At 36.6% G+C, this 12248-nt stretch overlaps 1 protein-coding gene across 1 annotated transcript in view; it reads right to left on the bottom strand.

Annotated features, from left to right (window-relative positions):
- Positions 1 to 3731: 3731 nt before the first annotated feature.
- Positions 3732 to 12248, bottom strand: part of ALKAL1 (ALK and LTK ligand 1) — a 34839-nt gene continuing 26322 nt past the window's right edge. Inside the window, exons 3-5 of the mRNA XM_063177836.1 lie at positions 9502 to 9582; positions 7247 to 7323; positions 3732 to 4406 (exon numbers count right to left, since the gene is read on the bottom strand). Of these exons, the coding sequence (XP_063033906.1) occupies positions 7259 to 7323; positions 9502 to 9582 (146 nt within the window). The 3' untranslated portion in view covers positions 3732 to 4406; positions 7247 to 7258. The remainder of the gene's footprint in view (positions 4407 to 7246; positions 7324 to 9501; positions 9583 to 12248) is intronic.

The following is a 12248-nucleotide window of genomic DNA, read 5'->3' on the forward strand; positions in this document are numbered from 1 at the left end:
AATTATGTAAATTTGTCTGTCAAAATATTTAAGAATTGTCATCTAACAGTGAAGCTACATGAAAGCTTCACAGATTATTTGCACCCTGTTCTTTCTTTGGTGGACTTTTAATGATAATGGCTTATATTTGATTCAATTTTTTTAATACCTGTCTGTGAGCAGGGGATAAGGTTTTTGTATTCATAGAGACAGTGAGGAAAGTTCAGCTATTGCATGGTTGATGGAGGAGGAAAGAAATTGGATGTAGACAAGCAGGAAATATTAGCCTAGGGAGTTCAAACCCATACTACAGAGTACTAAGCGCTGCCTACCCTCACTCCTTTTATTTGTACCTCTCCTTTCCTTCTCCATAGCTATCTTTCCCAGCTCAGGTCCAGTACTGGTAACCCCTGATTATGGGATGGTGAGAGCAGTGGGACATATTTCAGGCAGATACTTCCTTTCCCAGCATGGCAGCTACTCATCCTGGTCTTCTGCACCAATCAGTTGTCACAGGTCAGAGTCTCATGCCAAACTTTCTCGCGCCGGGTGACTCTGGCAGGTCCATAAGCAGCATCTCTATTTCTGCTGACCAGTGCAAGCTACTGACCCAGGTGAATTAGAGATCCCATGGTGGTTAAAGAGGATCAGGTGGGACAAAAAGAATGTCTGTGAGGTGCTGGTTTCTTTGGTTGTGTTGAAATAATTAGGATTTCTACATCTCCTATGCCTAGAGTATATATTTATCTAATGTCCCAACTTTACCCATTTCCTCCTGCAGATGAAAATCAACATAGCCATTAATAAAGTATTTTAAATATAATCTGAACATATATTCCTTTTGTTACTTTACATCTCAGTTACTCTCCCAACACTTTTGCTGGTCTTCACAACAGGTGACCAGTGCATGTGTCCAAGGTGAATCTTGCAGTTAAACTTTTCCACATTTTTTGCATATTCTCATTTTTGGTGTCTTTTATTTTTAAAACTAATGCCTCATTCCATGGTAAAATTTCTGTTTCTGACACCTACAAGGTGTTCAAACCATCACTTATTTCCTATGTGGGTTCCTATGTGCAGCACTGGGTAATTCTAATTTTTTTAGAAAAGCCCCTCCACAATTAGAGTCCTCTTCACAGGAAGAGATCCTTATAAAACACTGATTGGCTGTCTTGCCCTTTGCTGTCAAATCTCCAAGGGATTTAGGCAGCTGACAATGGAGCCATTTTCCTCCTCACCAATCAAGAACAGTTCCTCGTTTCCATGTACACTTTCTTCACACTGTTTCACTCAGTGGCTTTTACCTCTCTGAGATGAGAATAGGGTCTCTGTCCTGCATTTGAATAGCACTCAAAGCACAGACTACGAAAACTTTTACAGTGTTGTGATAAAAAATTAAGATGGTCTCATCAATGAAGACAAAAAATTGAACTTTGGGTTGTAGTCTCCATTGACGCAAATCCAGGTTAAATTGCTGTTGGCCTTCTAACCACAATATGTCACACCAACAACAGTATTTGCTGACAGTGGTTTTCTTTAGTAATTCAGAAGTCTGGAGCAATAAAGTTGTTTGAAAAAGGTAAACAGTTTAACAGAGTGAAAAATTGGGTTGAGGTACTACTGTAGATGCTGGCTCTGTCTCTATCCAATATTTTCCACCAGGATAAAAATTAGACAAATATTTTGAGCATGCAAGGACAACACAGTAATGGGAAAAGCCATAATCAGAAGTATTTCTGAAGCCAAAATATTTTTTGATTTAATTTCATGAGAAAAAATGAAAGAAAATCTGGAAGACAAAATGGTCATGTGAAATCATGACAAAACTGCAATTTACCCTAGTGTATCATCTCTCCGCTTCTAAGGCATTTGCTTCTTTACTGTGTTTCCAAAAACCATCCTCTATACTTGGTTCCTAAAATGTTGGACCATTAGCAGATCTTAACAACTTACATTTTAGATTAAACAGGAAAGTGATTGTCTTATGCTACTTCATGGCTTTTCTGCTACTAACTTGAGCATCCCCGCATCTAAAAATCATGATGGTGACAAACAAATGTGTAGATGGGTGGTTCGAAAAAGTTGGATGCATTTCCAGCTACTTAGAGCATGCTGAGCATCAAAAAGGGGCCAAACTGAAAGAAGGTATCCATGCCACAAATGTCTCAAAGAATAATTTGTTTTCAGAAAAAAAGAATAAATCTAAGCTATTTGACTTCTGGGAAAGAAGAACTACGGGGTTTTATCCCTTTAATCATTTCATGATTTCTTTTTTTCCCTCATAAATATTTTAACTTGTCATACCAATCTCTGTTTTGCATCTTTGTAACATCTGTGGATCTTCTCTAAGATAGGGACTTGATCACTTTTCAACTCAATAGAAGGAAGATTTCTTTATTTTTTCAAAGGTGAAGCTCTTGATTTATCATATTAGATTTGAGCTCAAAAATTTTATTAAATAACCCCAATTAGGTCTTCTCATTGGAATTGAGATATCACAAAAAGTAATTTTCAGAAGAAAACCCCACAAGTGCTTGAATTCTTTTCAGTTCCTTGAGTAAAGAAAGGAGAAACCTTTTTTTAGACTGAGAGATTAGCAAACCAGAGTGGAAAAATCAAAGTGAGACTAAAGAAAAATGCGTTTCTTGGAGACTGATTGTCTGTTCTGAGCCTCATCCTTTGTCCTCCCACTGAAGTGTTTTGGCCAACAATCCTTCTATGAAGTATGTTACCCACAGAGATCCAAAGATATCCTTCTCACCATTCAAACCACTGGCATTTTCAGTATGAGTATTGCTTTCAAGATGGATTAGAAGGAGACTTGAAAACTTTGCACTTACCAGAAGATTATGATTGCAGAAAGTTAGAAAACCAATCCAGTTATTCACAAAGAGGACAGGACAACCTCCTAGCTGGGACTATGGATGGAGTACTTCTAAAAGTTGGGAGTTGGACTGCTTAGAGCATCACAGGACACTGCACAGCTTTGGTGCAGTAATACACTGAACATATCGAAAGAAGGAAGAAAACCCCTTTGGATAACAAGGCAACTCTTTGCTATTTGGTGAGGAATCCCAGGGCAAAGTTTTCCTGCTATTCTGTAGTGGGAAAAGTGCTGGGCATAGAAGCTAAGGGGCTCATGAAGCCCACAGTGAGGGAAAGGGTAGAGATAATATTTAATCTGAAGGGATCATCTTGAATGGTCAGTTAATTTCAAGAATTGTGATTTGAGCATAGTAATCAATGTGTATTGTCAATTACTCTGGATCTGACTGTAAAACTCCCACTGGATACTAGGTTCTTTGAAAAGCAATCACATCAGGTTGCAATAGAAGAGATGAGATAACAAATGGATAGCAAATGTAACCAATACAATTAGATTTTAATTAAAAATATATAGCAGTTGTGCCTGGGAGTTTTCCCAAATATTTAAGAATGATGTATAACCAACAAAATTCATTGATTTTTCCCTTGGATTTGTGGTATTATATTTTAAAGCATTTTTTGTCTGTTAGACTTTTTTATTACCCTCTTTGCATACTTGCAAATGTTGTTCACACTAGGTACATGATGCATTTTTGTTCACACCTTATTCAACTGAAGAATAAATGGCTGAAAAAATTTACCTCATGAAAGTGAAGTGCTGTAAAATGTTAAACCCACAAGTTTGAAGTTCTCAGTGGAGGATTATTTCAAGTTTACCAGTAGAATAAATATATATATTAAATAAGTGACCTCTTAATATACTTAAATAACCCCTCCTGTAAAATAGTTTATTTTTATGTTCTTTATTCCACCAAAACTGCATTGCAGTTTTCCAGTCTTTATATTTACATTATTTGCAACTCTTTCCATAAGTGCCGGTACAAATGTAACTGATGAAAATCCAGAATAGTCATACAAATGTTCCTGAAAGCAAGGTGCATTTCTGAGCAAATTTTTTTCTGATGCACAATAATATATATGTATATATTAACAAAGCTTCATAATATAAAATATCTTCCATGGCAAGTAAAACTTCCCCACTTACAGCTTATTCAGATTTCAGTTACACAGACTTCTGCATTTCAAGTTAGTGCAAATAATGAGAGTAAGAGCCTGAGCAGAACGATGTCAATACAACGGAACAAGAGAAACAGCAAAATTTTACCAACTCCCTGCATACGGTTATAACATTTAATCAGTACATCATTAGTATTCTTCATATACAATGTATTTAAATAATTGGCTTGTCTGAACTATAGGCAACAAATTTACAAAATAAAATAATGTTTCACACAAATATGGAATGTCGGACAAATATATGAAAATAAAATGCATCTAGTAACAAAACATTGTAAATCAAAAAGATAAAAGATGTCTTCTCCATTTTTGAAGATTTCAAGGCACTTTCTTGGCAAATCAGAATTCTCTCCTTGGTAGAAAGTCTGCAAAAGACAAAGACATGCCATTTTATAGCTGGTTTAAAAACAGAGAAGCAGACTGCTCAGCAAAATTCTGTTCATAAACCACAGTTTCCCGTGGATTGCATAAATCATAAGATTAACTTCAAATGCGAGCGGGTCTTGCCCTCCTGTGAGCACTAATGAGTTTTGCCGGGACAAATCCTCAGCGTCAGCGCCAAGAGGTTTAACACACAGAGGTCTGGCTTCTGCACCTTGCAGGGAAGCTCCCCATGCACGCAGCCACGTGCAGTTCTGCATTCTGGGTTTCATTAAATGCTTTGCTTCCATTTGCAGGGATCTGACTCGGGAACTGATAACAAACCCACCCAAACCTCTGAGGGCTGTAAGGGCGGTGTGTGCCCGGTGTCCCGCCCCGGAGCCACCCCGGCGGCCGCCCGGGGTGCGGCGCCTCTCCATGGTGCTGAAACATCCCGGGGACCAGATCCGCGGGCGGACAATTGGCTTTCCCCAAGAAAAAGTTCATTTCGAGGAGGAAAAGACCATGTCTTCTCTGTATAGCCGGATATTTACAGATGAGGAAGGAAAATATTTGCATAATAGCACTGCAGCTCTTTTTTTTAATGAGGGAAAGGCAGCCTATTTTAGTACTGGCAGGAAAAGGCTTAAAAATAGTTGTCAGTTCTTCAAGTGAGAGTGCCTCCTTCTTCAAGGCAACCAAGAGTCTCCAAGATCTGTCAGACGTTAAAGTGAAGGCAAATTTTCTTACAGGCAACGGGATCTATGGCCATGTCCCCTGTACTCTAGTGTGAGGGTGGTGAGGAAAACAGATCCCTTGTGCCAAAAGATGAAGCAGAAGCAATCAGAGAATTATGTTAGAAATGTTATGTGTTTGAGGGACGAACGTATGTAACTTCTTTGTTGCACTCCCTACTAACAGGGAAGAGAGAGAAACTCCTGCCACTCTTCACCCTTCTCAAGAAAATGTTTCCATTCCAAGAATCAGTGGATATGAGTAAGCATGAAGATCTGAGTATGTCTTATTTATGGTGGAAACTATCTGCTGTACTTAGCGGAGGAATGGGCTGCGGGAGCACAGAGACAGCTGGGAAACAGTCAGACCATGGCTATACATTTTCCTATAACATTTTCTCTGTTTTTAACAAAATAGAGAGAAAGCCAGCCTAGATACAACTTTAAGTGAATGCAGTGCACACGAGCTGCTAGCAATGATTACCATTTAAAACCTTTCTTCCCTATTTTTCATGTCTTTGAATGTATTTTTGGCAGGCAAATTAAAACACCTGGCTTTGCAAATCATAGCAACTTTTGATCCTTTTGTGTTTTAAAGATGGAAATAGGATGAGATAGATGCTTCTGTACTGTGGATATGTAGGCAGATCTTTGACTCATTCTCTTAAAAGAAAAAGAAAAAAAAATTTGGAACACCAGAAGTCTCTCTGAAAGCTCTGATACATGAATCCAGAGATGTAAATGGATACAGGTAAAGGAAAAACAGAGACTAAAAAGGTAAAACTGCAGAAAGTAAGAGAGTGGTGAGATGTTTGAACAAGCTGAGATTAAAAAGAGGATTCTAAGAAACAAACAGGAATTTAAGTACCCCCCCGCCCCTCCATTTTTTTTTTAAGAGGACATTCAGGAAAGGAATCCTTCCTTGAGTCAGGAAAAGGAGATACAGGCAAAGTAATGAGATGCCTAATCAGTCTCTAGTTTGCTGTCCTTGCTATATTCAAAACCATCTGCAACACCTGGAAATCAAGAGGCCAAAGAGACTGAAAAATGTTAAGAAGAAAGGAAGAGAAAGAAATTATGTCATTTCTTCTCAGAACTGAAATATTGCCATATTCTTTAAAGCACAGCCACCAAAATGAATCCCACCTCCACCGAGAAATCAAATCAGCTAACACTGACTCATATCCTACTCTTCTTTTCTTATTCTTGATTAGTATGAATTGAAGTCTTGATGCAGGAAGAAGTGACATACACAACTCCCCCAAGCTCCAAGCCTGCAGTATTTGTCAGGAGGAGGTGGTGAAAGGAAACCATCTTTAAAAAATTTAGATAAATAAAATTCACTGAACTTATACATTTTAGTGGTTAATAATAACAACCAGAGTGTGTATTTACAATTAATCTTTGAAATTATAACCATCTTATTATTATTCAAACAACAGAAGAAAACAAGTCACTTGGAGATGTTACTTTTACACTCAGTGACAATGCTGTGTAATTAACATTTGACATGCTAGTCATAAACAAGAATGGACTGGTTTCTTCTTCAGGCTACTTAGTGAAACCTTTAGCTTTCTACATCTTTATGTTCAGTTTCCATCACCATGAAGTGGTTATTAACTTTTCAGAAATTCTCAGAAGACTATATGGGAATGAAAAGGGGTCCCAGAAATGAATTAAGTGATAGGTGATCTATGAAGATTGCATTGGTAGACATGAGACCAAAACATTCGGTTTCTTCCATGGATTAACAACAAAGTTCTCTGAAGAATGGCCTGAAATAAAAGTGCTGATGATGTCCTTGGGCATTTTCTTTCACTAAGCAGACTTCTTCTTGAAATTTTGAACAGTAAGAGGCCATCCAGTGTATAACTATGGACTGCAGTGCCACAAGTGAGTTGTAGGAAATTACACCGGGGCTTGCCAGAGGTATTTCTGCTTCTATGTATTTCAAGGAGGAGCCAGTCAGTTCTGCAAAGCCAAAGCTGCATGTTGATACACTCTGATAATACCACATTTTTTTATGCACACCTGATAACAAGGTATAAGTGTGAAGTAAACCAGTAGACCATTCAACAAATAAGAAAATGAGTGGGGAAAATTATACTTACATAGCAAACATCCTAGGACTGTGTACACAAAGGGCTCATTGCTAATCTTGTTAGCAATCTTGCACACCTTTTGTAATCTATAAAACAGAATTACCCACAGCAATAATGAATCTCAGTTTCCAGACACTGCATAAAATTAAAGTAAAGTTTGTACTTCAATTTCAAACACCCTACACAGTGAAACTGTTATCTGATGGAAATTAATGAAATTATGTGTGCAAGATGCAATGTTAGATTGTACCTTAGCATAGTGCTCTAGAGGAAAAATACAAGTGATGCAAGGAATTAAATTTCAACCAGGAAGTTTTCTACTGGGATGTGGAAGAGCAGGAATTTAACTCATTAACTTGGAGGCTATTGTAACTATCACTATAACACAGTCAGAAGTCAGGCTGCTTCAAACATTTTATTGTTCCATTTCTTATTACTATTGATTTAATTCCATATTTTCCACATTTAAGTACATCTCCTAATCATCAGATTAAAGATTCTAACCTCCCACTTCCAATCCCCCTGTGTGTGCCCTTGGTTTAAATGACCACCTGGTTCAAGTGGATCCTGAGTCACTACTGCCTTGCTCTCTGGTATTTGCTAACAAGGAATACATAGGTGCTTCTCTTGCTTGATATGTATTTTAATAAAACTTAATATAAATTGTGCCAAACAGCAAGAAAGTGATTGCTATCTGGGTTTCAGTTCCTCAGAAAATATTTGTACAATTATAACCATGTCAGAAGGAGAGGAAATAACTCATCCTCAGACATGCCATGATGACTAAGGTGTCCCTGACAGAAAATATCAAACCCTTCTAAAGGCACAGGGAAAGATCTTGGCTAGGATCAGTCTGAGACAAATTTGAAGATTTATCTCTCCTTTTTAGAACAGAACATTTCAGGTGAATGGAACTCATTGTCTGCTTTGGGTTTGCTTGGTGCAAGGGGGAACAAAAACTGTGCTGTGGTTTAAATCACCCTTTTAATTTTACAATTTGCTTTGATAGGTGAACTAAAACATAAGTTCTTTATATCATTCAAAATCACAGTCTTGTTTTTAACTTTAAGAAAAGCTATTTAATTAGAAGAAAAATAATATTACTCTTTTTCTGGAGAAATAAAGTGAAACACTCAGGCAATACATAAGAGTCCAAATAATATTCACATGCTTTGGATCCATGTTTCAAGGCATACAATACGGTATTTTTGTTGCACAGCATGTAATAGAAATATGCCTTGCCTACTCCTGTGTCTGCTTAGAAAGCTGCATGTATATATTTTGTGGATCAGCCATGGATTCCTACAATCCAGCTTCTAATAAGCATAAAAGCAAATGGAGATGAGGGCTGCTCCATCCCCTTTCAAACACTAAATCCTCTGATGTGCTGAGCAATGGTGAGAGAGCACCTCAGCTGCTCACAAACAGTGCTTCTAAGTGATGCAGCCAGAAGGTCCCATTGTTTTTTCATGTTAAATCCTGAAAAGCTTCCAAAGCACCAAACTTTGCCCACAGTTTGTGCTTACACATCCTTAATGAGATTCACCTTCTCTAAGTAAAACACACTGCTTCTTTTCCACTGACTTTATTTGAATTGTCCATTGCACTAGAGAATGCTGAAGTAACTTCTATTTAAGGAATTTCTATTTTGGTTTGGAGTTTTTCTTTGCTTTTCGTCCATTTTATCCAAGAACACTTCTATTTTTCAGCATCTCTGACAAAACTATATTCAGGCTGTGTTAAAGCAAAGCTTCGGCAGTCTCAGAGAGGAAGTTTGCTTGATGAGAAATGAAAGTATCAAAAACAAAATGATGAATCAAATTATTTTCTGTTGCTTAACAATGGGCATATAATAGAAAATTATACTCACAAGCTGAAATATACTAAACCCCAAAGATATAACTCTACTATTAAGCATTAATAGAAGGTAAAGAATGGTTCAAATTTTATCTTGCACAAGGAAAGCTAAAGAGAGCAAGAAGGAGAATATCTGCCCTCCGCATAAGCATGCCCTACTGATTTTTTCAGTGTAGTTTTGGTTTCATTTATTTCAGCATCACTTTGAAGGAACTCCACGATGTTCAGCTGACAGCAAGTGCATTAACAGAAAATCTTTATATATTAGAAGACCTTGGGTATGTTTTTTAATGTAGTGCTAAAGAGTAACTGTTAAAAAAGGACCAGGACATCAAACACTTAATAGATAAAGTGTGTTGCTTTCAAGCAAGTATTACAGCTAGCATAAAAAGTACTTTGCTACTTACAGGTTGGTGTTGAGCAGTCTCTTGTGTTGTGATACAGTCGATGAAAGTGCTTGCTGCACTCTGAGGAAAATGTGACTGGCCCTGTTTGAAAGTAAGGAGCAGTTAACAACAAGCTCTCAGGGCCACTTCTCTGCAACTTCAATGGATGGCAACAACACATAGCATTAAGTTCATTTTTTTCTTGGCTAAAACTGAATTAGTCTTTTACTACATCTTAAACAACTATAATGCAACAGAAGTATAATAATGCTAGTGAAATGACACAAAGAAATTCTTTTGCTGTGCCTTTATGTTCATGATATAAAAGCCAGAAAAATGACACATTAAAATGACTGGCTGGTTTAGCCTTTAAATTCCAGTAATTCAAAATTAGCAGTAAAATTTCTTATATGGCAAAGAATAGAATGACAGCTACAGTAGAATTTAGTTTGTTCAATAGTGGTCTGTAGTCTAATGTAGAAGGAATAATGCACCTAGACTGAGGATACTGTGAATATAAATAAGAGCAACATTCTAAGCAAGTATGAGTTTCTCACCCCTGGAAAGATTTCATGCACTAATGCTTTTCATTTGCACATAGATGGTTTATAAAATTCTTAATATACAGTGTAGGTGTTGACAGAAAAAAAAATGACAGCTGAATAACATCTAGGAACCTGATCTCCTGTTAAAATAATCCAAGTAAAAAAGCATACAATGTGCAGAATGCAGGATACGTTTCATCTTTGGCAAGGCAAATCCCTGTATGTCCAGGGCATAGGATGCAGCTCTCTTCTTTGGATATACTGTGCCATCTGTTTACATTAATATTTGACTAAAAAAATATCCCTTCTTATGGCCAGGCAGTGGGAACTAGATGATCTTTAGGATTCCTTCCAACCCAAACCATTCTATGGGTCTATTTTTCTACAAAACATGGCTTAACTGCAACAAGTTGTCAAAGACCCCTTCCAAAATTGCTGATGGCCGCAGAAAGTATTACTGGTGACATTCAAGTTGAAAAGGAGAGCAAAAATGTAATACTTGCATCCTGTAACCTGCTTAGCAAGACTATCCTTGACAGCTGGGGATGAGTATGATGTGGTTTGGACAGAAAACATTGACATAAACTGACATTAAGTGAATAAGGCTAAATTTAAATGCAAATTTAGTACAAGTAGGAACCCTGAATAAGAATAGCTTGCTTCAAGCAATGCTTCAAAATGATTCACATGAAGCAGACCTTGTTGGCCAACTTTCCTTTCAGAGGAAACCAGGAAGCATTTCTGGGAAGAAAAATACTTGTTTCATAACTTGAATATAAACAATACTTGTTTATGGGCCTGGTAAAATATATCAAGCTAATTCTCTCTGAATAGTGAAGCCAAACCACCATGAGCTCTAGAGAAGATTCCTCTCTATGACAGTGAACATACTTGAAGATTAGATTTATTTTACAGTAGTACATGGATTTCAGTAGATTTTTTTCAGCCACAAATAAGCTTTTCAACAAACTGGAAGAGCAGTCTTTGCAAGTCTGAACTGGAATATTTTTGCCATTCTTTTTATCTGAGTGAGTAATTAGGCTCAAGAAAAAGTATGCAATTTGAAATTATCCAGCATATATGGAGACAACACTGGCTTTTGTCACTAAATAATTCCATGTCCCTTCGGGTAATATATGGTTTTCTAGCTCTCTTCCCTGTCATCAAAAATAGGCTGTTAATTTTATTGTGCCTTACAAAACACTCTGTGTCAGCTGGCTTTCCAAGCTAAATTGATAGATTACTTTATGACTCACAAGATTATTTATGATTTTTCCTATAGTCAAGGACTGTTACATATGGTTCTTATTTGGCTTTAAAATGTGTCTATTATTCCTGGCATATGAGAAGTGTGCAATAATTTTCTTAACCCTGAAACTGTAAAGCTAGTGTACTATAAAGATAATATTGATTTCAGATTCTCTCTCTTTTTTTTTTTTTTTTTTTTAGTTTAGGATGTCCTAATTCTGAACTAGTAAGGACTGTAATCAAAGAGTTTAATTAATGAAGGCTGCTAGAAGATTATGATTGAAACAGAATAAAAAAAACCAAAAAAACTAAAGTTCCACTGTATTTTAAGAAAATGCCTCTGGATTACAGGATCTAGTAAAACGATGAAAAATAAAATAAAATATAAAACAACAGGCAGAAAACACCACCACTGAATATCTTAAGATACATTTTTAAAAAAGAGTGAAAGAGAGGAAGAGAGAGAGAATGAGAAAGATAAAGAGATAGATAGATAGATAGATAGATAGATAGATAGATAGATAGATAGATAGATAGATAGATAGATAGATAGATAGATAGATAGACAGAAAAAAAAAAGAAAAGGAAAGAAAAGGAAAGAAAAGGAAATTTCTGTAGGCAGAAATTCTTAACCAACAAATAAACTTTCAGTATTTTGGAATGATCCTGCTTTCCTCATTCATTCCAACTAATCTTACTCAAGGAATTCCAGCAATTTTGATGGCAATTAAACTAAATTCATGCAGAAAAGGACTATTAATTTAATGAACAGGTCCAGAGATATGCCTTCAACTAGTTCTTTTCTCTTTTTCTCTTCTATGATTTACCACTCTCACAATAACTTCTGTAAAACTCATGGCTGTTTTTCCCTGGGTTTGAGTAATGAAACTCAATCTGTATTCATTACTTAGCTTCCCCAGATTCTTATCTTCAGCTTTTTATGGTAGCTGAGGAGTTTCCAAAGCTAAAAATGAA

Source organism: Melospiza melodia, chromosome 1 (assembly GCF_035770615.1).
Source record: "Melospiza melodia melodia isolate bMelMel2 chromosome 1, bMelMel2.pri, whole genome shotgun sequence".
Taxonomy (NCBI): domain Eukaryota; kingdom Metazoa; phylum Chordata; class Aves; order Passeriformes; family Passerellidae; genus Melospiza; species Melospiza melodia.